Here is a 27,876-nt window from a genome sequence, read left to right on the forward strand (position 1 = left end):
CTCAAAAAGTAAAACTTTATTGTTTGGGTAGCAAAAGTATAATACAACTGTAAATTATAACACAAGGTGGACTGTTAAGGTTCAACTGTTTTTTACATGAGTTAAATAATTTAAATTTATTCTAAAATTATACCTTGCCTACTCAGAGGATCTGTTTAACTTCTTGTTTTGGTCACAAAAACTCTCCTGCAAGTAAGGTTAGTGGGTAATGAATGAATGCTTTCTCATGAGATTCTCTCTTTAATTTGCTAACATATTTATGATCGATCAACAATTTTCTCTTTAAGGGAAAGGTATAGTGAATGCATTCTCAAACTTAGATTGGAAAATATTTCTGGCTAAAATCCATACGGGTCAAATCTTTTATTAAATAAAACATTTAAGTGAAAGCAAATAATATATAAAATTATTTAAAATGAAATATATATACCATTCATTTGAAGAAAATTATTAAACCGACACAATTCTCTTTGAGCCTCAATTATATCTCTTACAATTTGCACGTGTCTTCTCCACTAACCCAAGCTTTTAATATCTGTTCAGCTTTTTCCAGATTTTCATCTTTCTAAAATAAGAAAATTTCAAAATTTAAAAATAAGAAAACACACATATAATCGAATAAAAATCGCACAGAAAACTTTAATTACCTTAATAAAGCAGTATCGAATGTAGTCTTCGCCTAAATTTTTGTGTTCCTCACTGTAAAATGCACTAGGAGGAATACCTTGAATTTTCTTATTTTTTGACATCCATTTTGCGAATTTATAATCTTTATATTTGTCAGCTTCTTCTTCTAACCCTACTTTATCAGCTAGAAAAGAATAATTTTTAAGTTTTAGCACCTTTGCATGTCCCACAATAAAATAATAAAAATATACCTAAAGGAGTCCAATCAACCATCATAAAATAGCCGCCTTCAGGAATGACAGGATTCATACCGACATCTTTTAAAAATTTAGCCATATAATCACGTTTTTCTTTCAACTCTCTTGCTAAACTTACAAAATAACAATTTGATGAATTCATACGCGCAAATTCCATTTCCAAGCCCAATGCGATAGCTTCCTTCAAATTAAATTTCCATCATTTAAATTTCAATACAAACATAAACATTATCTAAGTAAAAATTAAATTAATGTATTACTTGAATTGGCGTGGCTATCGAATTAAGCATGTTCTGATGAACAACACGAAGATGGTGAATAAGGTATGAAGGACCATAAGCCCAACCTGTCTTCCAGCCAGTAACACTAAATGTTTTGCCAGCAGATCCTATAGTAACAGTGCGTTCCCACATATCCGGTAACGTCGCTGAAAGAATTAGAAAATTTATCTATTAGTTAACTTGTAAGAAATATTGTCATGCGCTCTTTATAAATGTTGTTAGAATGACATAAAGCAGAATACTTAATTTTTTTAATGCCTGTAATACAGTGGAGTTTCGGTTATCCGTCACCCTTTTATCCGTCTATTCCAATTAACCGTCACTGTCCTCAGAATTTAAAATAAAAAAAAAAAAAAAAAAATTTATTGAATATTTTCTTTGGAGATTTTTTCCTTTGTCTTTTAAGTACATACTCGTGTCCATCATTCGACAGTTTGTGGGTTTTTTCCTAAAAAGATCAACCACAAACAAAACCGCCCACAAAACCGATTAGATGTCGCAGACATTGTATTCATTAATTTTAATACCCAATAGAATGAATTGAATGATGAAAGGTACCTGACCTTTAAGGCTTAAGCGTATAAACGTGTAAAATAAGTATACCAGTTAATACAAAGTTTTATACACGTTAAACAAAAGAATCTGGAAATTTTCCTGTTTTTTTCTATAATCCGTCTATTCGACTATCCGTCACGTGTCCGGTCCCAGTCATGACGGATAACCGAGACTCCACTGTACTTAAAATGCGATAAATATAATGAGGAATTTCTATAATTGCAGCAATAGTTTTATATTCGAGTAGAGAACCCCCACTTTTCTCCCACCTGTTGCAAATCACAATTTTTTTTTTCAAGTTTTAAAATAAAATTACCTATACGTATATGTTCACAAGGCTCATAAACCATCCATTCGTACACCTCGTCGGAAATGCAAAGAACATTCCATTTCTTGCACAGATCTGCAATTAATGTCAGTTCTTCTAGGTTAAATACTTTTCCAATAGGGTTGTGCGGTGTATTCAATAAAATAGCTTTCGTGTTCTTATTGAACAAACCCTCTAATTCTTCTCTATCCAGTTTCCAGTCACTTGATAATATTGTGCCATCGGTTTTAGTCTGAAGTTCAATAAAGTAAAGTAAATAACTTTCTCTTAATTTAAAACCTTAAAAGCAATATATTTCTTAAAAATTCTTAAAGTATGGCATATCCTTCGAACTTACTAACAACCAAAAACTGAATACTGAATAAGTAGACACTGTTCATGTAATTATAATTCTGTGTCCTAATAACGTATTTACGTTAAAGGTCGAATTCATAAATTTCGAGAAAAACGAAGCTCGAAATATGGGCGCTAACTCAAGTTCAAAGTAAATACCGACTTCTAAGCAAAAGGTACAATACCAATCGAGTCAAATAAACCAATAAACCAATTTAAACCATAAACCACTAAATCTGGCATAAACCAATTTTCATGAACATAATAGTCAATTTAAATTTTATGTTGATGAGCTTTGAGGTCACCAAGTTGTTTTTTTTTACAAACATTAGGAAAGGAATTAATTAGCCTCATTTGTGGGAGGACAATTTTATTTGTAACGATCATTCAGGAAACGTTGAGGGGTACTCAGTAACATCAACTCTAAGCGTCTCTCTAAAGTATCCATTCACAGATAGTTCTACCACCAACAAAATATCAAGAAATTTTGAAAGCACTGGGCTATCCAAACTTTTAAGAAAACCTGACAACCGTAGATAAATTAAAGTACAAGAAAACAAAATTATTTAAAATGCACACAAATCTCCTTAATAGAAACTTTTAAAATTTTGATTATAAACGATCAAGGTCCAAAAATCAGTAATTATGAAAAGTATTTTTCATATTTCATACAATGACTTATTTTCAGCCAGATAAAATCCTTCCTTAAAAGCTTGTTTTATGTTTTCTATTGAAATTTGTTTCCAATTACCTTTTGAACTTATTTCCCTGCCTACTAGTGGAATAAAATGTGAATAAGACTGATGATATTGAACGAAGTATAATTTTGCTTTCATATTCTGCTGTAAGAGGATTTCTGGTTTGAAATTTCATTTTTATCCCTGGATCCGAATTCGATGGCAGCAGACCTACGCTATCTCTTTTTCCATTTTTATGCAGCGCGCGCGAGTGTTACAAAACAATAAAAAACAAAACAAAAATACAAAAGTTGCCAAATTAAGAGCTTAATTAATTGATAAACAGGAAAAATTAAAAAAAATAAATATAAAGTGCTTATTGAAATTTTTATAGCTGCGACATTTCATTTTTTAAATGAAAACGTACAACTTAACGGTCTGTTTCATTTAATTAATTCTAAAACACATATTAATGAAAATGAAATAAGTAAAATTATTTTAATACCAGTTATTAAATTTACGACAGCGAAAAGGCTTTTTATTTTTTTTCACATCTTCTGTAAGAATACAAGAAAACATTGTTCAAAAACGATTTAATAAATTTATAAAGTCTCTATAGGTGAGAAATGAATTTTAAAAGAACAGGGAATACTTTTAAAGCCCTGGTAGGTTTGAGAATTAAGTTCAGAGGAAGAGAATAAACAAATTTGAATTAAAAACATGAGTATTTACATGAGCATTTTTGAAACGTTTTTATCTTGCTGAAAGAATATAATAAATGAAATATCAGACAATGCCAGGTGGTTGTTACCCAAAATTAGAAGATTTATAACTGAAAATTAGGAAGCAGAAGGATCTTCAACTCAATCTTGCACTAGTACGAGTACAAAAGATAAAGGTCGAATCATAAAATTCCACGAACAAAAAAAAGATTTGCATAACCATTGTACGAGTATGATTACATGATTTATGCCTGGCTAGCAGATACATATATATTAAATAATATAAATTAATTAAATAATGAGAATATGTGTTATTTTATGTGCATTGCACGTATACTTCCTTCCAGGAACGTTTCGATTTTAGATAAGATTACTCACAGGTCTCAATGGAATGAAGACTGCCTTTCCACCAGCAGCTTGCACCATTGGTTCGTAACAATCGAAGAATGGTTCTATCAGTATAACTTCATCTCCAGCAGATATATGTCCTAAAATAGTACAATATAAAGCCTCATAAGCTCCTGCAGTTGTAATGATCTCAGTCAAAGGATTAATTTCTCGGCATATCTTTGATGAGTAAACCTTACTCAATACATTCACTAATCTTAAATGACCCTACAAAATAAAAGGATTATATACTTTCGAAAGTTTAAATTTGTAAATTAAATCTTTACCCTTTTACTTACGTGGCCCCTAGCATATTGCTGCATTAAAGGATTATCTGATTTTGCACACTTGGCTAAAGCGTCTGTCACAAATTCTGGAGCTGCAAAATCAGGAAAACCTTGACCTAAGTTTAAAGGATTAGTCTGAAGAGCGAGGGCAATGAATTCTGCCCTACAACAAAAGAAGAATCAATAAGGTTAAAATGGATCTTCAAATATGTAATACTCAGTTTGAATAACTTAAGTGAGAATATTTACGAAATATATGTATTTTAGACAAAGACTATTTTTCACTCTTAACTGAGTTAAAAGATGAAATGAACAAAAAATAGGTTAAACTTTAGTATGGGAAACTAGAACAATTTGTAAAAATAGTAGTAATAGAGTTTATTGAATTATACTAACTTGAATATTTTAAATGTATCATATTTACTAATAAACTAGACAATCACCATGGTCATAGACCGTCGGTGGAGCCGTTTTAATAAATAATGCAAAATTATTAATTAAATAAACAAAATCCCAGTGATTCGATTATGTACAGTTAAAAAAAAAGAACTAAATAAGAAAAAGCGAAAAGGAAGAAGAAGAAAGAAAGAACAAAAAAACTCTTCTATAAACTAATAAAATAAAAAAATACTAAAATAATAGATAGTCATCAAAAAAATCTTAAACAAAAATACACTGAAATAAACAGAATTTAAAGACTTATGTTTCCTTATTTACCATTTACCATTTCTATTTATGTAACATCTATTTGGTTATTATTTAAATTAATTTTTTTATTTTAAATTGTAAAAATAGATTTTGCAGCAAAATACAAGAATCTGTTTAAAAATAATCCGAGCATGTGAGAGTCCACCAGAAGGTTTGGTTAGTTTTACTTGAGAAAGCGCAGCAACAACGGAGGAAAGTTAGGTCCTATTCTAAACCTAAGTACCTAAAACCCTTATACAACTGTCCAACCGGACAGTTTTAATAACTAACTAGACTGATAGGTCTCAAGTCCATTCTGTTTACACAAGTAAATTTATTTCATTAGTTGTATATCACTTCAGAATTACATTAGTTTTTGCTTTTCTTATTCAAAACAAACATATTTACAAAAAATTCAATAAAATTTCAAATTCTATAATATAAGCTCCATAATTCTTAAAGCGACTCTATTAACATATCTCAACCCTCATCAATGATAATCACTTAAGAAAAATTACATACCATACTGTAGTTTCTGAGCCCTTATACTTCTCAGGTAATTTAAACTTATTACCCAAAGTTGACATTTCTCTGATATAATTAAATCTGTGATTAAAAGATGCCAGACTACATAAGTTCCTCCAGTTCAAAAATCTGTTGAGCATCTATCAAAGCAATTTTCAACCAAATATTAGTAACAAACGATTTGAGCATAACTATCACATTACTAATAATTAACCTTGTGACGTCAATATCATTAAAAACTGCTGTATTGTGTATAACTGCACCAAATGAATATTAAATGAAATCAACTGGAATGTAACTGAAACTATTCGAAATTCATCAAATTTTATTATAAGGCTAATTTTTAAATTAGCAGAAAACGATCTTAGCAAGTTATTTTCAACTGATACGTACTAAAAAACACAGGATTTGCTACTATAAAAATAAATTTTAACAGCAACTCGTACAAGCTATTTTGTTAATTAATGTCGTAACAGTACCAAATCATACAAAAATAATCGCCAAAACTACTTACTATTAAACCATACTTTTTAAGTAGTTACACTAACAGTTGGAAGTTGACGTTATGCTCATTTATAACCTACGCCACAGTAACCTGTCACCAGTATTTCTTAATGGAAAGGTTGCAATTAGGAAGCCCAGTTGTACTAGTCAAATATGTAAAAAACTTGAAAATTGTTTTTTTATGTCAGGCTAAACAACTTGCGTTTTGGTGGTATGGGAATTTAAATTGTTTGAATATACTGTTATTAAATAAGACTTATCAGTGTAGTCATTAATTTTTGTAAACTACTTATTGTTATTTAATATTATCAGGTAAATTAAAGTAATTAATGTTTTTGTTTTTCTAATATCAGTTGTTTTTTCATAACTACCGCTTTTAGGCTTTCATAATGCGAAACTACTCGAAAAGTTATGATCCGTTTTAGTTTAGCTAAATTATTCTTAATGGGGACGAATTCTTGGAGCTGGTTCTCCTTCGGGTAGAATGGTATCACTTTATACTTTTTGCCATTCTTATAGAGGTAGTTGCCTACTAGCGATAAATGATTGACGATGAGTCTGTCTGGTGGGTTATCTGAAAATTATTAGTTTAAGATGAACGCCCGGAAGGGTGTGGGGACGTTAGCGGTGTACTTTCAAACTTTCATTATGTAATGACTTGACCACTGGTCAAGAAGGCTTAGGTTTAAACCATTCTTTGTGGTTTTGAATGAGCGGATTCGCAACGCACTGGGGAAGTATGCATCTATTCGGATAGTCAGAGTAAATTAAAGGCAAAGATTGAATCTATCTCTTTTAACATCCTGACTGTTGTTAGAGCGTTCTAAAAGACTGAAGATCTGGCTGCTGTAAAAGTTGTTCTTCCGTTCTGGTTGTCTGATTATATGGAGATTTCTGGTAATGAGAAGATGGAATGTTGGGCCTAATCAGGAGCCTTACTGCCAATTAATTGTTCCAAACCAGCTGCTGGCGTATCGTTTAACACATTTTTGTCGAGTTTGCAGGCGTGGTTGGCCTCACAAAATTTAAACATGGAAGAGCTCATTGGGCAGTCGATAATCCAAATAGTTGATTCGGCACGCTCCGAAGTCGATTGTGAGATGCTGACGGTCTTTCACGGAACTCTTTTAAACTCCTGGACATTGCGACTTGAAGAGACTTCTTTAGAAAGTGGAGCTCTTATCTGTTCTGTAGAGTTGGTGAGGAGGAGGAGGAAACTCCTATCACGTTTACGAAGGTTCTTGTAGGGATTAGGAGGTTAGATTTAGGATCTTTGGTAAGAATAGGTTGAGAGTGGAGCACCTTAGTTTGTTTTCCCTTAATGGCAGCTCCATTTGTTCGGGTAGCTCTGATTTTTAGGTTGATCAGCCTGGGACTAGATTTTTATCCTAAGGCGGTTGCTTTTTTTTAGTTTATGTTTAGGGGTTTGGGCAGCATAGAATATACCACTCGTTTACGAATAATATTAGAAGAACGAAAACTTATTAATAATTTCTTGTAATTTCTCAGTAGATAGTGCAGTTGATTTATGCGCAGATACCGGCATTGAATCCAGGTGCATACCCTTAGGTTTTTACCAGAGTCTTCTGCAGCTCATTGTTGAAAGTGAAAAGTGTTTGTGTAATAAAGAAATAAAGTGTCTGAAAGCCGGGAAAGTACTGGAAAAGTTCCAGTCGCCGTTGAAGTCAGTTGTTGACAGATATCTTCAGTCAAAGGTTTTACTGCTCCATGGGTCGCTGTTTTTTGTTTTTGTTACCTTATCTATTTTATTATAAAACCTTAATCTATTTTTTCCGCGGAAAATGTTTGAAATAAAAGTTAAAGATTGTAAAAGTACTATAAATGTAACTTACACAAAGAAAATCGTTGGAGCCGTCAACTAAAATTCTAAAGAAAATAGAAAATTAATAAGGAAAGTGGTAATTTTGGTATAGAATTTTGATCGCTGATTCATAGCCGGTTCTCTTGGTGGTATCAAGTGGAATTTCAAATTTTCAGCTTCCTACGATTTTTACAGGTTTTGGAGATATTTGTATACACTCACAACATAAATGCGTAAGAAAATTTTCTTAAAATAATATTTCTGACTCTGGGTACCTCAAAAACATTATACCGCTTAACTCAATTTCAAAAATTTGGCATGATAAGAATGTAAGTTTTCAACAAAACTTTAGAATTTTCTATACTTTCTGAGAAATATCAGAGTTTTTTTTTGCCAAATGTTTCGACTATACGATTTTAATTGACTCTTTAAAGAATAGAACTTTATCTTTCTCTCTAGAATCATATACTGACTCGTACCCATTTGTATTTAAAGTCAGACTGGGGAGGGTGTTAAGTAATAACTAAATATGAAGAACACTTTTTATTTTTAAGAAAAACAATTTCATTCTGGCGTTGATAATTTTGTTTACTCTTACATTGGTATGTAAAATATAAAAGTAAAATAATACTCAGTGTTTTCAGGTGTGGGTTAACGTTCAACTACCAAATTAGATGCCATTGACGCGGTGGGACACACTTTCCTTTTAATTTTTTTTTCTTTTACAAAAAATTGCTGCACTCGGGATTCAAACGGGGGGGGGGTTCTCCCTTTTTTCAAATCCATGCTTCATAACGAATAAACCACCCGCCATTTTTTTTTATAATATACTACATACATCCATACCTATATTATATTTTCATGTGTATTTATTTATTCTAAGTAACTTCATTATATCAAAAAAGGAGTTCGACTTGAATTTAATCCTGGAATAACTCTCACAATAAGATACTTCTGTTATTTTTTAATTTAAATGTAAAGCCAGAATTTCGCTCTGGTACCCGATACTCATTTGCAAAAGAAAGATAAGGCGAATGTGCTAAATCAGCTGCTACAATTGATTAAACTGGGGGCGGGTTTGTTGTAGTGGATATAAATTCGAAGAAATATATGGGAGATCCCTAGTTCGAGTCCTATGTTTACCTAATTTTTTATTTGATAGATAAAATATTAATGTTGAAGTATACGCTACTGTCTTCTTTCCCGGACGCTAAGCCCCGCATGAAAAAACAGACAATACGAGAGTATAAAATAATCAAAAAAGAATTCAATACAAAAATAGAACCAGAAAAAAAGTTTTAATATTTACCTAATGTAGTACATTCCTGACGATTTTGCAGGAAGTTGCATAGAACAGATAAATATAGTGCTAGCAATGCATTCTTAGATGCAAAAAAAAAGTAAAATTTTGTGAGATAAGATATCAAAATTTATTGTTTTATCATTAATTTTGTTCATATCTACATTTAAAGCAAATAAAGTTGCCCTTAATTTTCACAACCATGAGAAAAAAAGGTGATCAATTATCCTACATCACTTATATATTTCTTCTCCATATTAAAGTTATAAATAATATATTATATTTATACCAATATTATATTTTTCTGTAGTTGTAATTCATGAAGTTGGTTTATACATACACATAGATTTTCAGAAACCCATTTTTAAAATAAGTTGTAGAAAGCAGTTAGAGAGACATGAATTCACATTTATTTTCTAATAAGTTCTCTGTACTCTTATTGTTGGAAGATTTAAAAAAACGAATTTGTATCATCTGCTATGTAAAGATTTTAAAGTGATAATAGGCGTTTAAAATTACTGATAGCAATTCATTACAACTGTGGATCGGTGTTAGTAATAGTAGACACTAGATTAATGAGATTTGATCATTCTTTTAAAAAGAAAGTTTTTTATATTTTCTATTATAGGTTTTCTACTACTGTTTTTTTTTACTGTCGTTCTGTAATTGAAAATTGATTTATTTTGTTCCTAAGTGAACCTTATTTCGAAAGTAAAAAAACTTTTTATAATTTAAGGGTTCTGATAGATATTTTTGAACAGCAAAAACCAGCTTTTATTCGAGACGGAATGGCGGTTGGTAGTTATCGTTTCTCTATATTGCAACAGCTTTTTCAGGGTAGCGTATTTTTTTGCTTTAGATCACAATACGTCAAAGTTTGCCAAATTTCATGAAGACTTAATAAGGGGTTTAAGGCAAACAAATTTAACTTTTAAAGTAATCTTTGCCCTGATATCTTCATATTTTTTATAACAACACCCGTTCTTTATCTTCTTTTCAACCCGAATTGGATCATTCACATGATATAAAAAATTGTTTACGTTTTTATGATGAGTTCTAATGTTTTTGTTGTTGTATTTTTTTTTTATATAATTGATTGATTCATTTAATTTCTGTATGACCTAATTTTAAGAAAAAATATATGTATATATTTGATTACAAATATGACAAATTAAACTATGCTTCTTATAGTGCAATTTTCTTAATAAAGTTTTAAATTCATGGCCTCTTCAAGTGTGTTATATTATTATTAGAACCGATTTCAATATGTAAACAAAATTCCAAATAGAGAAAATGTGTTGAACATAAGTGATGCTTTAAATTTTTTTACATTTTAGCGTTATTTTTTTTTTCTTTTTTACCACGAAAGAAAACGTGTGGCGACCGTGCAAATTTTCAATTTTGATTTTACCGTTAACATTCGTTCTAAGGTATTGGACCATGAGAAAATGTCTGTTTGCGCGGAATGTAACACTAAATCGTAAAAACCTACTAGGAAGTTCAAATTTGAAATTTGGTTTAGGTGATTAATGGGCGACTCAATCTTCTACAAGTGTTTGTACATTTATAAAATTTTAAGTTTTTTTAAGGACTTTTTTATTTGGTGAAGAGAAATGTGGAGAAAATTGAAATTATCAGGAAGCAGAGTAGCGAATCTGTGCATGAGCAGCAAAGGAGTATGGTAAGAGTAATTGCTAGAATGCAAAAGTTTCAACAATTATATTTTGAACGGGGAGCAATAAGATTAACCTGGAAGTTTAAACGTCTCACATTGAACCTGGTAAGTCTTAGCAGTAGTATGTTTTAGGGCAAGACTTTCTCCAAATAGCTGGTGTAGCTGATTTGATGAAATACCCGTTCAGAAGTTTAAAGGATATGATGGCGGATCATCTCTAAAGAAGTTCCGCGAATAATATATATCCATCCTGTTCACGTATAGCTGCTTATTATTGGGATGCGCGCTATAAAATTTCAGAAATCCCTTCGGTAGAATATTTAAAAAAGAAAATTGTGCTGCATAGCATAGTGTGGTGCCCAAGAATAATAATCTATTAAAGAGCGATCCAAGAGATTTCAGAGGCTATTGTTATGTGATGGAGAAGAATTTAAACACAAAACAACAAAAAAAAAAAGAAAGAAAAATGAAAATCAGCGTAACAGAATATTTAACTTCTTACAAAATAAATTCTTCTTATTTAATTTTTCATTGCATAGAAATGCATTTTACAAATTTACTACGACTGTATATTTGTATATTTTCTACATTTCTAACCCTTCAGATTCAGAACTTGCCATCAAAAAGTTTTTTTTTTCTTTTAATTTTGTTGCTTTAGTAGTTTATTTCTTTATTTACAATAAATTGAGACAGGGAAACCACACATAAGAAATATAAGTTCCCCCAAAGTGCACTATGTAAAAATAAATTAAACAAGCAATAGTCAGTTGGCAATTATAGGAAGAAAATTTTATTTGAAACGGCCACATAGAGGCGTTTCTACCGGACCGGCGCCGAATCCCGATCGATATTGAAGTTCAGCTTATTTTTGTGAATCCAGTTCTAGTTAAGGTTCAACATGATACAGGTATATGCAAAATTTTGGAATTTCAGTGGATCTTTCTTTTCTTTTTTTTATTTGGAAAAATGTCAAGATCATAGGTTGCACAGAATTTGGAAAATTCACATACCAAATCAGTTTCTCACATTTTGGCCATAGATGTTTAACCTTATTTAGAAATAAACACCTTTATCTTGTCAAAGATTAAGGGGAAAAAAATGTGTAATAACGAAATACAATTTAAGCATTTGAGCAATTTAATAATGTATTAAGACAAAATCCATTTCTGGGAACAAATACTTATTTTAGTTTTAAGTTAGTTCTGAAATCTTATTTTTTAAATTTTTCTGCATTGAAAACCTGTGAAAATATAATTGTTTTATTAAAATTGTTTGCATGCCTGTTCATAATTTTGTAAACTTAACTAAAAGTTATAAGTGTTTCTTGCAGGAAAAATAACTTGAAAGTTTTGTTTGAAAAGGTGGATTATAAGAATCAAGTTAACTCTGAAATTTTAAAAGTATAATATTTATTCATTTATTGACTTAAGATGCAGAAGAAAAATAATATTCTAGAGACTGATTAATAAATAATATTTCAAGAATGCCTTAACTTAAATGAGCTTGTATTTTCATAGATTTTCTGGGAGCTGACAGGACGTATTGTTCTGTTTTGTTTGATAGCCAGCTTTTCTAAAGCTGTAAAAATAGATGATGAAGATGAAAATGTCCTTCATATTGGTGGTATATTTCCAATTGCTGGTGAAGGAGGTTGGCAGGGCGGGCAGGTAAAATTATAAATCTGGAAGTAAATATTGAATAAAAAAATTTATACATTTACATTTTTATACTTTTAAATTTAGGCTTGTGAACCAGCTGCGAATCTAGCATTGGAGGATGTGAATAAAAGGAAAGATCTTCTTCCTGGATTTATGTTAAGATTACATTGGAATGATAGTGAGGTATCCTGATAACATTAAAAATTTTAAACTTAATTCTGAATTAAAAAAAGTTAACTTTGCTGATGTTTTAGTGCGAGCCTGGTCTTGGGGCTTCAGTAATGTATAACTTACTTTATAATAAACCACAAAAATTAATGCTACTGGCTGGGTGCAGCACTGTATGTACAACAGTAGCAGAAGCTGCAAAAATGTGGAATATCGTTGTGGTAAGTTTGTTTATAAAAAAAAAATATATGAATAATCCGTATTGAGTTCAATCACCATTATTGCAATGAGTCTTCGCAAAATCGGAATAGGCGAAAAAGTAACATTACATTTTCTTTGAGTAAAATCATATTTTATGAAATTCACGTTGATTTGAATTTGAATATCTATTTGAGTATCTCAAGGATTAAAAATATCAGAAAGTTGAAACTTAGTATGTCGTTGAAAACTACTATCGCTTCCGATGTACTGAACTAAATTTACTTTTACGTTTTACGCGATTTTTTTAAAAATGGATCCTAAGATATTTTTTTGATGTGTACCCACCTAAATACTGTCTCATTTCTTTGAAAATTGTTTTCCAGGATTTTTTTTGTTTATGGTTTGCGAGGATATTTTAAGTTAAGCTTACTTAAAGTGCTCTTTTACAGCAATTTAAGGTCCGCCAACTACATATCAAAAACATTAAAAGCATTATCGGTATTTCCAATTTGAGGAAAATCAGAATTAGAAAATTTACTGAATGAATGCCTTTCTGAGTTTTTTCGAATTTTCTCGAAAAGAAATCGGTTTTCTTTAAGCTTGAGGTAATCTTAACTTTATTTTCATTTCAATTTTGAGTTAGTTTTGGGGCCTTAAAGAATCTTAAGTTGAGAATCTATGATTTAATGTTTCAAAAGGTTTGATTTAATATATTAAAAAAACCTCCTATTAAATATTCTGTTCTAGTTGTGCTATGGAGCTAGCTCTCCTGCTCTGTCTGATCGAGTAAGATTTCCTACATTATTCAGGACTCATCCTTCTGCAACGGTCCACAATCCGACCCGCATTAAACTTATGGAGAAATTTGGATGGTCTAGAATAGCGATTCTGCAACAGGCAGAAGAAGTTTTTATATCTGTGAGTAACTTTGGTTAATAGCTTTTAAAATTTCATGCATATAGCCATATTTAATCGCCAATGAAATTATTAAACAATTTTCGCTATTGTTTGGCAATATAACTTATTACTTAAGTTGTGAATATAACTTTTTTAAATATTTTTTTAAAAACAATAAAACAACTTGAGAAATTTATAAAATTGCAGATAGCCCATTATCTAAAAACAAAAAGAAAAAATTGAGAGATGATCCCTTAAGTTACTGTGGATGGACTCATGTAGTTACAAAACCGCTGTTAAGATTAAGAATCATATTTCAAACAAGACTTACAATTTTTTTTTTTTTTAAGCGTGCATTATTTTTTACTAACCCCTTATATCTCAAACAAAGTAGTTGGCCTACGAATAAATATAGGAAAGAAAACTTATTAAATAAACTTATATATTAAAATCATGTATATTACTGCATACAGTTTGTTCCAAATTTTATTTAAAATTGCTAAACAACAACAATAAAAAAAAATGTTTAAGACCGTAGAAGATCTGGAAGCAAGATGTAAAGAAAGTGGAATTGAAATTATGACACGTCAAAGCTTTTTAAGTGATCCAAGTGATGCAGTCAGAAATCTGAAAAGGCAAGATGCCCGAATTATAGTTGGATTATTTTATGTAGACGCTGCCAGACAGGTGCTATGCGAAATTTATCAGCAAGGATTGTATGGGAAGTCATATGTATGGTTTTTTATAGGTATTTATTGATTAATACATAACATTTGCAAACTCATTAACATTTTAAGTATTTAATGTAATTATATTTATGCAATCTGTGTGATATTTAGTAAAAGATTGATAAAATAGTATTATTGATACTTGTGTTTATTGAATTTTTAAAATTTTACTATTTGATCAGGATGGTACGAGGACAACTGGTTTGAAGTTAATCCAAAGAAAGAGTCTCTTTCATGTACACCAGAACAAATGAGGGCTGCAGCTGAAGGTCATATAACGACAGAGGCTTTGATGTGGAATCAAAATATCAACGAGCACACAATTTCCGGCATGGTTGTATTCCTAATTTTATTTCAAGTGTTCTGAATGTTATTATCTCACTTCTTTTTATATTTATTTTTATTATTATTTTTTTTTATACCAAGACTGCGGAAGATTTTAGAAAGAGGTTGAATGATGTGTTACGGAAAGCTGACTACGATATTGATAATATGAGATATCCAGAAGGATATCAGGAAGCCCCTCTTGCCTACGACGCTGTTTGGTCTGTGGCTTTAGGTAAAAAATATATCTAAACTTGATTTTTATTAAAATTAATTTTATTTTTGTTGTGATTACATAATATTTCAACATTTTTTGCACTCTGTAAAAACATCATCATTTATTACTTATGTTAAACTGAAAGAGATGGAATTGCGAGCATCAAATTTTCGAAAAAAATAATTTAACATATTTGCCCCCCAAAAAAAAATTGTGGGCACCTAGGAAAATATTTAAGTCGTTTAATTTAAGTCTGAGGCACAGTATTAAGGATTTTTAAATCTTTTAAGTTTGAAGATTGGTAGCAACAAGAGAAAAATCGTTGTGTTGCTGATTGGATTATTTTGTTGATAATTTAAAAACAGAGAAGTCTCCATTATTATTATTATTATTATTATTATTATTATTATTATTATTATTATTATTATTATTATTATTATTATTATTATTATTATTATTATTATTATTATTATTATTATTATAGGAATTAATTTAATCATTATTGCTAATGATAAAATTAAAAGAATCATCATCTTTCAGCTTTCAATAAGACGATGGCAAAATTAAACAAACAGGGCAAGACACTGAAAAATTTTACATACACTAATAAATATATTGCGGACGACATATATTCAGCAATGAATTCAACCCAGTTTCTAGGTGTTTCTGTAAGTTTAATATGAATATACCTCAAAGAATTTTTAAATACATTTCTATCTATTTTATTCTTCTTTTTTTTTAAAGGGTATTGTTGCGTTCAGTTCACAAGGAGATCGAATAGCTTTAACACAAATTGAACAAGTTATTGATGGAAATTATATAAAACTAGGTTATTACGACACACAAGCTGATAAATTAACGTGGTTTAACAAAGAAAAGTGGAGCGGTAAGTACGTGGGGAAAAAATCAAAGATACTATTGGTAATTTAGGGTTTTTATTCAGTTACTTATATATATGTAACATACTATCCTACCGGACAGTTTTAATAAGTCGCCACAATAGCGAGCAGTTAGAAACCCACAAAGCTGTTATGTAATTTGGTATTAGGTTCTATTCCAGGCCTTGGATTTTATTTATAGATTGATAAAAGAAATTTACAATAAAGTACATTTGCTAGTCACCACCGTTCGCGTCATCCAATTTGGTAGTTGGACTTGAAGCTTGCCTGAAAAAATAGGTTATTGCTTTACTTTTACTTTATACAAAATCGTTATAATGCATACAAATTTAAAGTTAAAAGTGAGGAAGCGCAAAATTCACATGAGCGTTATTGTTCAACTATGCGTTATAAAATTGAAAAATTCAATTTTTTTTTTTTTTTTGCCATCACAGATTTTACGATCTTCCTACGGACATTGCACATTTCTTTAGAACAGATTGACCAATGACCTAATTAATAGTTTCAAGATTAAATTTTATTTTGTTTACACTGTCCAATGTCTGATATACTTACTTACTATACAGCTCTACAGCCCGGGGTGGGCCTTGGCTTCCTTAATAATGTCATTCCATGTTTCTCTGTCCTTAGCTTTTCCTTTCCAGTCAGTTACGCCCAGTGTCCTTAGATCTTCCTCCACTTCCTGGATCCAGCGTCTACGTGGGCGGCCAATTCTCCTTTTTCCGAAAACCGTGCCTTGCAGTAGTCTGCGTGGTATACGGTTATCTGGCATTCTTTCCACATGACCAAGCCATTCGATGCGACGGACTTTTATAAAATGGGTAACGCAAATACCGTTATATAACGCGTAGAGCTCCCTGTTCGTTCTGATTCTCCAGTTGCCATTATCACTATCATAAATTGGGCCGTATATCTTTCGGAGAATTTACACTGTCCAAAGTCTGATATACATGTATTAAATCTCCTACTGGTATCAGGTGAAGTCAACGCCCTACAACACATCTATGATGGAACCATTTATCCAGGGAAGTTCTTTTCTTGGTTCATTTACCAAGTTAGTACACTTTCCAGAAAAGAAAACCAATCCCAGATGCTGGACACCTCGCCAGGTTGAGAACGGGGCCCCCAGGTTAAGGAAAATGTCTAGGAATAGTGGAAACCGGCAATCAGGGATACAACTCCCTAACACTAAATTCTGCTCTTCGCTTCAGTTTAAAGCTCTTCCCAGATATTTTAGGAGTGTTATACTTCCTTTACCCACTGAAGAGTTGTAAGATTGAGGCTTACATCAATCCTAGATGTGGATTCGAGGGAACAGTCTCTGTTGCTTCTAGGAGAAGTTTTCCTGAAAGGCCCCACGGAGAGGCAGAGATCTGATTTTGCTCCCTAAGATTAAGTTGCTTTGGTCCGCTCTTTCACCGCCCACATTCATATCTTCCTGGCCAGATAGATGTTTTAATTATACTCTATTCTAAATTGTAAACATAAATTTGATGTTTATCACTTAGGTGGCAGAGTCCCACAAGATAGGACCATTGTAAGAAAGGTTCTGAGAACATTATCGTTACCCTTGTTCATTTGTATGTTGGTGATTTCCAGCATAGGTATTATATTAGCCATATTACTAATAATTTTCAACATATGCTACAGACACAGAAGGTATTTTATTTTTTCTGTTGTGTATATGAAAAATTATTTAATCTTTATTTAAATAATGTTAGTTTGTCTTTTATGATGATATTTTATTTTTTCAGAGTAATTATGTCATCACATCCTGTTTGCAATACAATAATGCTTGTTGGGGTTATTATTTGTCTTTCAAGTGTATTTTTATTAGGATTTGATGGTCAGTTTGTTTCTCCAGAATTTTATCCTCGTATATGCCAAGCTCGGGTTTGGTTACTTTCCATTGGATTTACCCTTGGTTACGGAGCAATGTTCAGCAAGGTTTGGCGTGTGCACAGACTGACGACTAAAGCAAAAGCAGATACAGTGGTATATGTTTAATCAACTTTGAATTGAGTGTGTTACTATTACTAAGTAGTATCAGGCAATTCATTACTAGTATTTTTTGTTGCTTTTGTAGAAGAAAGTACAACCTTGGAAACTTTATACAATGGTAGCTGGATTGTTAACTATTGATTTAGTAATATTACTTACTTGGCAATTGTATGATCCTTTGCAAAGAAGGATTGAAGTTTTTCCGCTTGAAGATCCTGTTTCAACCGACGATGATATTAAAATAAGACCTGAATTAGAACACTGTGAAAGTGAAAACAATAATGTTTGGTTGGGTAAGTTTTTACAAAGAGAGGAGTATTTTAAAATTTGGATTTAAATAAATAAAGAAAGTTGCGCTTATTGGTGCTTCTGGGGAGGTATCGTTATATATACCTTCATAATTTACAATGCAATTGAGAAGAGTTTATGAAAATTAACATCAAAATTGCATCAAACTTGACAAAATGTTCATTCTTAGAAAGATAGAATTAAATTTAAAAATATAATTTATTTTACGCACCAAAATTCTTCTTCTATACTCTTATGTCAATAAAATGTCAGTTCATGATTTGCATTAACTAATTTTTAATGACAACCAACAATTGAAACAATACCGTAATAACGAATATTATTCCGACGTGTTTTTTTTTTTATGAACGCTAATTTAATACTTCTGGAAGTTATTGGCAGTAGAAGAGTTACTTTAAAGCCATACAAAATAATAAGGAAAATTATGTAATAAGTTAAATACGTATACTATCTCTACAAGACGCATAACAAGACGCGCTTTCGCTCTAGAAAAAAGTAAAGAGGAAATTTTTTAGTTTTTAGAAATCAGTGGTACAAACAATAATTAGAAACTTGAGGAACACCATCGCAAAATTTTTTTGTTTTGTTTTATGTTTCATGCATCAACACAGTTCTTAATCTAAATAAATCGAATAAATCAAGGTTAGATTAGTTAGCCTTAAGTAGAAAAACTTACACTTGACATTCTAAATTAGATTCTACTTATATTATTTCAAATCTGAATAAGCAATATTGAATTTAATAATAATTGATTTTGTTCCACAATGTAATGTTCAATATTCCAGGTATAATGTATGTCTACAAAGGTCTTGTACTTGTTTTTGGTCTCTTCTTGGCATATGAAACTAGGAGCATCAAAGTTAAACAGATAAACGATTCAAGATACGTTGGTATGTCCATTTACAATGTGGTTGTACTCTGTCTCATTACTGCCCCTGTAACTATGGTTATTGCTTCGCAACAAGATGCTAGCTTCACATTTGTATCTTTAGCTTTGATATTTTGCTGTCTCCTTTCAATGGCCCTTATTTTTGTTCCTAAGGTAATAATAATGGGATAAAATTTAATATGGTTAGGTTAAAGCTGCAAATGAATTTATTTTAATGCTAGAATGAAAACAATAATCTAAAATAATTATAGGTAATTGAAGTCATCAGACATCCCAGAGATAAAGCGGAATCGAAATATAATCCGGATGTTGGAGTGTCTAAAGAAGATGAAGATAGATATCAAAAGCTGTTAGCTGAAAATGAAGAGCTTCAGAAATTGATTAGTGCTGTAAGATTTTTTCATTTTTTCTTTAAATCTATCAACTATTTTGTCTGCTTAGATTAGGACTCGTTTGTGCTAGTTTTTATTTTCCTAATGAAAATTTATTTTATGATGGTTCTGAGAGAGGAAGTTTGTTGTCATTTAGAGCGTCGTTATGTTAAAAAGTTGGTCACTTATAATAAAGAATTGCTTTAATGAAAAGTCTCCTTAAAGTTATTTACACTATAAGGTAGTGAATAAGTTCTTCTTTACTGTAATTAAGAATAATTATAGCTATTGCCGCAATGTGATGCGAGAGAAGTTGATCAAAAAGGAGCAATATTAAACATTTTTACCGATTGATACTAAGGTTTGGTTGAAACTCGATGTCCAAAATGATTCACCCCATGGAAATTGATTTTTGTGAGTGATCTAGAACGCCCTTCCGAACTAAAATTACAATAAAAATTACTTCTAGAACTTCCATCTGTTTATAATATGGGAATACTTGTTTCTTAGGCTCTAAGTCTATAGAAAATCGATAAACAGCGGCCTTTACTCAGTTTTGGTCGTTTTCTCACAAATGGCTTCAAGATTTTGATAAATCTGGGATTCAAAGAAATTGCATAAACATAATTCTATCTTTGAAACTTTTTTCGAGAAAATTTCATTTTATTGGATTTGTGTGAAATGAATGAATGAATAAATGCTATTTTTTTTTTTTTTTAATGATTTAAGGCGCGTCAACAGCTGAGGTTATTGCCGCCCGGAGCTTTTTTCAGTGCACTGCCGGCCTCCGGACAGTGTTCTCTCGTTACAGTCAACACTGTCCATCACCGGACATGAGCTGTAAGAAGCTCCTAGGAAGAGAAAATCTAAGGGTCAGCAGCTGGATTCGAACCCGGGACCTCCGCGTGGGAGTCCAGTATGCTAACCTCATAGCTAATCCCTTCCCTAATAAATGCTATTATTTACAAATTATATAAATACAATTGAGTTTATACAAAAAAAAAGCGCTCAAGACAATGGCTTTTGCCGTCTGTCGAGGATTTGTGTGAAATCTAAGCGGTATCAAAGAGTGGTTTAAATTTGAAGTACTGAGGATTAGGAAATTGCAAATAATGCTAGAACACAATATAATTATATAAAGGAAAGGAGGCCTAAGGACAGACATATTGACATCTTTCACTAAGCTCTAAACTTTAAGAAACATTGCCTATTCTAACTGTCACAACTATTGTAAGAGAAATTAACTTCACTACAGTATAATTCTTAAATTTATTTATTTATTTTATTTTTTTCTAGAAAGAGGACAAAATACGACTTCTAAAACAGAGATTAGCGGAAAGAGAAGCCAATAAAGGCGGCGATAATACAACAGCTGTGCAGGATTCTGGATTGAGCGCTGATCCTACCTCAAATTTGTTGACGGTAAACAAAGACAGTCACATCGTAGCAGACTTCATTACTGGCGAAGGAACTTCTGACTCGGCCTACGGAGGCGCTGCCTCTGTATATACAAGATCTTCCAGAGCCAGCGCTTCCGATTTCGAGTTTTCAGAATCGTATTTATAAAAAATACACTTAATATCTTTGAACACCAGGCGTAAGAGTAACTTTTAAAATAACCAATAAAACTTAAGCCTTATGAAAGACTGAAAAATAATTTTTGTGTAACTCTCTATAAAAGAATTCGTTAGAGGTGTTACATTCTATTTAGATACAAAGAAGTAGAAAAACACAAATCTGCTCAAAGTAATTTTAATTATATAAGTATATTTTCTAAATTTTGAATCTTCCATTTTGTTGCTCTTGAAGTCCTAAAGTCTTTTACACTAAGCGAATTCTCTTAGTATATCTACCCCAGGACATTAGTGATTTAGATGGGTAGGCCATTTAACTAGCGACTCTGATTATTTTATTTACAGGTTTTTATACTTTTTTAATAGCCATAGTTTAAATTGTTCTTGCAGCATTTTTTTTTAATTATTACTTTGATGAAAAAAAGGGGAAACGTAAAAATTTGTGGTAAAAATAAAGCTTATAAAAATATTATTATTATTATTATTATTATTATTATTATTACCATTACCATTATATGGTTTATACTAAATAGGTACTTTGCTGACTCTCTGTATAGTGAATACTTTTCTCTGTTGCTACACATAAATGAAAAATCGTGCTAGAACTGTTTCTATGTAGAGACTGAAACTATTAGAAAACGCCTTCACTTCGAAATTCGTCATGAATGTTTACTCTCTAACAGACTTTTATTCATACTTCAACTTTCACGCAGTAGGCTTTCAACTATTGTAATAGTAATGAGACCTTCCAAAATCTTATGAAATCACGCTGACTTTTGAAAAAAGGAACAAAAATACCTTAAAGGAATAATACCTTATTGGAATTGTTTTATAGAAAGAAAAATCGTTTTAAAGCACCTCTAGCGAGGTAGCAAAGTATATTTCACTCTAAAACCGAGTTTTCAGGTTCATAGAGAATCCAAACGAAATATAAACTTTCAGTTTCCTGCAATTTTAGGTTTTTGAGTAGAGTGATCACATAGGCAGACTTTCGTCGCTTTTTTTGTTTTTTTTTAATGAGGCTTCCCTAGCAAGGAGAATAAGAGCAGGCTAGACTAGAACCATGTGGAGGTTTAATGCACTGATTACTTAGCTAAACACTACCCTACGCCCATGTTTTTATTATTATTATCTTTTTATTTCTAATGGTTTGAGTATTTTTTTTTTTTTTAATGTAAATGTAAAAAACATTTTGATAAAACTGCGACCATCAGAAAAATGAGACTAATTTTCACAAAATAAAAATACAACCATTTTATAAAAACTACTTTTTAAAGGCATATTAAAATTGATATTTCCGTTTTCAGTTGTTTAAAAATAAAAATGAATATCTCTTCAATTAGTAAATTTAAAATAGACACTTGAAAATATTTAATTATTTAAAAATCGCGCAGTCACAAACATTATGTTGTATATTATTTTTCTCAATTCATCCTTGCATTCTCTGTAACCATTGGCAAAAACAAAAGCAATTTAAAAAAAAAGAATGTTTTTTTTTTTTAAATATGCTTTTGCGATAGAATGATTAACTGTTATTTATTTTTGTGAGAAATAAAATAATATGTGACATTATAATCATGTTTCCTCTTCTCATGCATTTATGATTATTCAGGAATAATATTCTTATTAGGTCTCACTAACCTTCCTGTTATCGAAAATATTATGATTTTGTGCATTTTTTTTTCATTTATTTCTTTAAATAAATCCTTTTTGTAAACAGGGTACAATTTCACATAAGTTCACAAAAATTACTGCTTTAGATGATATTCTAATTCTGCAGGACGGTAGTGAAATCTCGTTATAACAGGATTTTGGAAACCAATAATTTGTGTATGTTAATCTTATTAATACTTAGTGTTGTTGAACTACTGTTGCACTTCACAAATTATATAAATAATAAGGGATCACAAATAGCACATATACAATAAATACTCTGTAATATGCATCCAAAAGTATATTTGCATCCAAAATTATATAAAAAGAGTGCTTTCTTGATGTGTTGTAACGAGATTTTACAATTATTTATACATGTAGAAATCTTTTACTGAAAAGATCCGTCCTAATTAAGAAATTGAATATTCATTATTCTCTTTTTAAAGCAAAGTTTGCTTATATATTTTTGGGATGCATATAATACAAATTACAAAATGTATGTAAAGGGTTTTTGTTCTTAATTTTTTAATAGGGTGGATCTTTTCAATACACATAAAGAAGTTTAATTTTATTTCATACATTGATTGAAATTTTGTTGTACAGATCGATGGCCATTATGAAGATGCTCAGCTCTAAAACTGCTTAGAAATGCAAGATAATTTTGTATTTATTTTGGTAAAAAATGCAACTTCAGGTTTATATTTTATTTACAATTTTAAATGAATAACAATTAATATTTAATGTACATAATTTTTTAATTTATTTTTTATTGTTTCATTTTATTTAATGTGATGGTCCAACACTAATCATTTTTCAATGAAATGTGAATTATAAGTCAACATAAAAAGTTAAAACATTAAAATGTTTTTAGATTGAAAGAAAAAATTCCAAATTTGCGTAATAAGTTGAATATTTAAATTATTTACAACTGCTCTTATCCTGGAGCAATTGACGTCAAGCAGAGATGATATTTTCTTGTTTATCGTATAAGGACAGTTTGGCAACTAATTAATTCGGAAATATGAACTGTAATGTTGATTTAGCCTTTTTTTCGTTTTAGAGCGATGTAGAACCAGTGGGTAATAAGTTTCATTTTTTTACTTTTTCTGTGATCAATAAGATGCATATTAGTCAAAAAATGTTCCTGTTCTTTTTTTTTTTTTTTTTAATTTTACGTGCATATTTTGCACACTAAAATTAAATTATAAATTGATACTTTCTCGCATTGAGAATCCAACCGCATATTCAACTCGAAAATTTTGCTCTCATTAAAAATAACATGTTTCAACATGCAAACTTGATTACATCTTTGGATAGATAACTGCAATAGTTTTAATTTGAAACCGAGGGTGTTAAGAAATCTTATGTAAAATTTTTATCATAATTGATAACTGGGCCTTGCGTGTTGTTAGTTTCCTGTTTGCATGAACATTCAGCTGTGAGCTGTCTAAATATTGTTTTATTGTGGCATTTTTTTTTTAATTATCAAGTTAATTATACAACAGGTAACGAATGATACATATTAAAAAAATATATTTATAAAAAACTGTGATAATTTTTTCTTCTAAAAGACCAAAATCATTCATTTTGTCAACATTGATAAATGTAAAAATATTAAACATTTTGGTCAAAACCCCTAATGAAATGACTAACGAACTTCCTTACTGCTGAGTTTGATCAGCTAGTTGAGGTAGGATTTGACTACATTCTTAATTATACATTACATTATGTAAATAAAAATAATATTTTTCAGCAATTTTAAAACGTCATATATTTTTGTCTAAAACAGAGAAATAATGACTTCAGGTCGTATGAAAAATATTTTATTTTCAGTTGAATTAAAATTATGAGTGACTGTTTTATTAATAAATGTTATTTTAAGTTATTTATTAAATGTATATTTAATAATAATTATGTTTTCGATTTGTTTATGATCAATATAAAAATATATGTACGTTATAATAAATCGATGACCTTAAGAGATCTATTCAATAAACCCTAAATTCAATAAAGATCTAAAGGATCAAAAAAAAAAAAGCTACAAAAAAATGTCTAGAATGTTGTGAGTTTGCAAAGTAACGGGCAAAATGTAAAAACATAGAAGATAGTTCACAAATTACACTCTGCACCGATGAACCAGTCACCCCCACAAAGCAGACACAACATGTGCAGTAATAGATGGAGTTGCTTCTTTCTCATCTCATTTCATTCTGCATATCCTTAATAAATCTTTTAATAAGATTTACAGTCGTTCGATAGACCGTTCAGTATAGTGGCTATAATAACAGCCTTTTGCCTCATGTTTGCTCCAACCACTCAAATATTATAATCAAATTTTATTTGGAACAAAGTACCCTTTTCAACAAAACCTACCACCTTAGGTAGTGGTAAGAGAAAGTCGTGAGAGTGTGCTCATTAGATTTTTGTCTATAACTCCATTTTTGTCCATAATAGTTCGTATCTAATACATGTTCTTCATTACGTAATATTTATTTAGCTTACACAAATTTAAAAATTTCATACCTATGAGCCTCATACGGTTACATACAAATATAATATTTTTAAACCACAAATCAAAATACACAATAATCAAATAGTAGTAGGTACATAAAGAACTAAAAAATTAATAAATAAACGAAATATTATCTCCAGAATACAAACATAAATTAACTCTGAACAAAATAACTCAGAACATAAACAGATCCATTCTTTCTTACTTAATTTTTCTCACTAACTTCACCCATTATTATCATTTGTAGTAATTTATTGTTATAAAATGCATTATTAATTTAATTATTGTTAAATTAATATTAATAATAATATGTAATAAGATTTCTAAACACAATTCACGATGATAACCTACATGTTTGTTTTATTGCTTTTACCATATACAAAAATCTGTGCACAGTAATTAAATACAGGGGTATTTTCTGTTCAATTAAAATAATTTAAGCTTTCATACTTGACCAATAATTTTCTAATAATAGTCTTATAAAAACTATTTCATAACATAATGATAATTTTCAGATTGAAACAGCCAATATTGTTAGTACTATTACCTGCAAAACTGTACATCAAATGAAGATAAAATCAGAAAGACGTTGAGAAATCATCAAACGAAAAAATAAAAACAACTTTTGTTGGGAATCAGTTACTAAAAAATGCATTATTTAGTTAACAACACCTTATAGTATGTAATATGCATGTTCATGACAAAATGATTTATATGATTTTTTTTTACTTTTATAAAGATAATGTCAAAGATAGCTAAGTAGAAAAACAAATAAAAACCTTTAATTTAAAAAAAACAAAATTCATTTCCTTGCTTACCTATTCTTTAAATAGGTATATATTTCTATTTTCGGAATGTATATATATATATATATTAATATAAATTTATTTATATTAAGTTAGTCTAGAGAGGTATTTATAGGAGTATTTATATATTAATATAAATAAACAAAATGCAGAAGTGCTAATAAACGATTATAAGTAGAAAATGAAAATAAAATTGAAGAAATTGTAATAAAAATATAAACAATTAGTTTTAAAAAATCCGTCAGAGAGCACAAAACATCAAAAAAGTTAAAAAAACAAATTAGTTATAAAAAAATCCACAAGAGAGCGCAAAATACAGAAAGTAATATTAAACATTAGTTTCACAAGAATCCGTCAGAGACCGCTAAATATCAAAAAGTTTATTATAAAAAAATTAGTTTTCAAAAAATCCAAAAGAGGGCGCCACTTATCAGTAAAGTTAAACCATAGTTCCTAAAATAACTACTAGGTAGCACTGCTGTACATATATATGTATAACAAAAACAAATTTTCTTCAGTACGACTTAAGTGATGTTGGGGGTAGGTGGTTCTGTCGCTGTCACTCCAGATATTTATTATCTGGTCCAACATTCACATCTCTCCCTTAAAGAATCATGATTGTAGGGTGTTGTTAATTGGTAGAGGATATGTCGGATGCCTTCGACGGTCGGAGGGCAAATATTTTAACATTAATCTCTCTTCCTTAAAGGATCATGAATATAAGGTGTTGTTATTAGTAGAGGAGATGTTCGCTTCGACGGTAGAGGGCAAATATTCGTGTCGCTTTCATTTCACTCACAAATATATATTATCTAGTCTATCATTCACCTCTCTCCCTTAAAGAATCATTAATGTAGGGTGTTTTTAACACTCGTAGTAGATGTGTTCGCTTTGACGGTCAGAGGCCAAATATTCGTCCCGCCCTCCCAACCCAGCTTTTAATTGCCCTTATATAGTGTAAAAACCAAAATGGCCGCGCTTCATATCACCATGACAACGGCAAATTAATTCAGTAAACTGCCACTAGATGACTCTCGTTGCCCTGTTTTACCTTATTATAGCTCTCTTTCACACTCTGAAGGCTCTGGCAGCCATTTTTAACCTTTTTTTAGGTTTCCTTTTTTACTTGACCTACTCTCTTGACAATGGCGGCAATTTATAACCTTTTTTTAGGGTTTTCCTTTTTATTTTATCTTATTTTCTGCATCATTTTGGACGATGAATACCATATTATTATTTATTTTTGTTTTATTTGAATGTATTCTTATTAATTTTTGCCTCATATTAAGTTTGAACTATTTATCAAAGAAAAATCATGGTTGTGGAGAGTACATAGGCACTGTAGCCTGAAACCTCCTTTTGATATATATGTATATTTGTACAACAGTTTTTAAATTGTAAATAAACTTTTTTTTCAATTTTAATTCATATTAATAACCTAAGCGTTTATAAGGAAAAATAATACAATATTATTAATAATTTCGTTTTTTATTTTTAAAAAATTATTTTATACATTTTAATACAATAATTTTTTTAAAATCTTTACAAACTTTTAAACTGATTATTTTGTTATTAAATTGAATAAAAATTATTAAAACTTAAGTTTAACATTATCACTATACAAAGAGAACACAACTTTTAATCATCATAGCAACTCAGTAGACCAATAAAGGACCACCTTAACCAACAAATAACAAAACGT

The 27,876-nt window shown here is 30.3% G+C and overlaps 2 protein-coding genes across 12 annotated transcripts; one reads left to right on the forward strand and one right to left on the reverse strand.

Annotated features, from left to right (window-relative positions):
- Position 1: 1 nt before the first annotated feature.
- Positions 2-9,394, reverse strand: Kyat (Kynurenine aminotransferase). 5 transcript variants are annotated; one of them, XM_074131551.1, is made up of 10 exons: positions 9,302-9,394; positions 5,664-5,806; positions 4,467-4,617; positions 4,159-4,395; positions 2,037-2,280; positions 1,145-1,311; positions 879-1,065; positions 648-811; positions 431-565; positions 2-186 (listed from the first exon to the last, which is right to left on the reverse strand). In XM_074131551.1, exons 2-9 carry the CDS (start codon positions 5,804-5,806, stop codon positions 491-493), a joined length of 1,368 nt encoding a protein of 455 aa, XP_073987652.1. In that variant the 5' UTR covers positions 9,302-9,394; the 3' UTR covers positions 2-186; positions 431-490. The 5 variants fall into 5 exon arrangements, with proteins under 5 accessions (XP_073987652.1, XP_073987645.1, XP_073987655.1 ...); XM_074131544.1 differs by lacking the exon at positions 9,302-9,394 and adding an exon at positions 6,181-6,333; XM_074131554.1 differs by lacking the exon at positions 9,302-9,394 and adding an exon at positions 5,881-5,949.
- Positions 9,395-10,510: 1,116 nt separating this feature from the next.
- Positions 10,511-26,126, forward strand: GABA-B-R1 (gamma-aminobutyric acid type B receptor subunit 1). Of its 7 annotated transcripts, none has more exons than XR_012459555.1 (18): positions 10,512-11,072; positions 12,485-12,634; positions 12,710-12,808; positions 12,880-13,014; positions 13,742-13,912; positions 14,423-14,639; positions 14,802-14,953; positions 15,046-15,178; positions 15,701-15,828; positions 15,905-16,046; positions 17,568-17,718; positions 17,814-18,054; positions 18,146-18,353; positions 19,155-19,411; positions 19,510-19,647; positions 20,926-21,051; positions 23,460-23,550; positions 25,884-26,126. XR_012459555.1 is itself a non-coding variant. In XM_074131539.1 (18 exons), the coding sequence occupies exons 1-17, from the start codon at positions 10,971-10,973 to the stop codon at positions 23,490-23,492; spliced, it is 2,583 nt and encodes an 860-aa protein (XP_073987640.1). In that variant the 5' UTR covers positions 10,512-10,970; the 3' UTR covers positions 23,493-23,531; positions 25,884-26,126. The 7 variants fall into 7 exon arrangements, 6 of the variants coding, with proteins under 6 accessions (XP_073987597.1, XP_073987640.1, XP_073987605.1 ...); XM_074131539.1 differs by having other exon boundaries at positions 23,460-23,531; XM_074131504.1 differs by lacking the exon at positions 25,884-26,126 and adding an exon at positions 22,924-23,033 and having other exon boundaries at positions 23,460-24,835.
- The last annotated feature ends 1,750 nt before the right edge of the window (positions 26,127-27,876 follow it).

This window comes from Rhodnius prolixus, unplaced genomic scaffold, assembly GCF_049639745.1.
Source record: "Rhodnius prolixus isolate KJV_2025 unplaced genomic scaffold, Rpr scaffold_1, whole genome shotgun sequence".
In the NCBI taxonomy this organism is placed as follows: domain Eukaryota; kingdom Metazoa; phylum Arthropoda; class Insecta; order Hemiptera; family Reduviidae; genus Rhodnius; species Rhodnius prolixus.

Bases quoted from the DNA above. Each gene is read 5' to 3' on its own strand.
- GABA-B-R1 (XM_074131496.1), top strand. From the start codon at position 10,971: ATGGTAAGAGTAATTGCTAGAATGCAAAAGTTTCAACAATTATATTTT. The intron at 11,073-12,484 runs GTAAGTCTTAGC...GTATTTTCATAG, and splicing joins AACGTCTCACATTGAACCTG to ATTTTCTGGGAGCTGACAGG. The intron at 14,954-15,045 runs GTTGTATTCCTA...TTTTATACCAAG, and splicing joins AGCACACAATTTCCGGCATG to ACTGCGGAAGATTTTAGAAA.
- Kyat (XM_074131551.1), bottom strand. From the start codon at position 5,806: ATGCTCAACAGATTTTTGAACTGGAGGAACTTATGTAGTCTGGCATCT. The intron at 4,396-4,466 runs GTAAGTAAAAGG...TTTATTTTGTAG, and splicing joins AGCAATATGCTAGGGGCCAC to GGTCATTTAAGATTAGTGAA. The intron at 1,066-1,144 runs GTAATACATTAA...TTTAATTTGAAG, and splicing joins CGATAGCCACGCCAATTCAA to GAAGCTATCGCATTGGGCTT.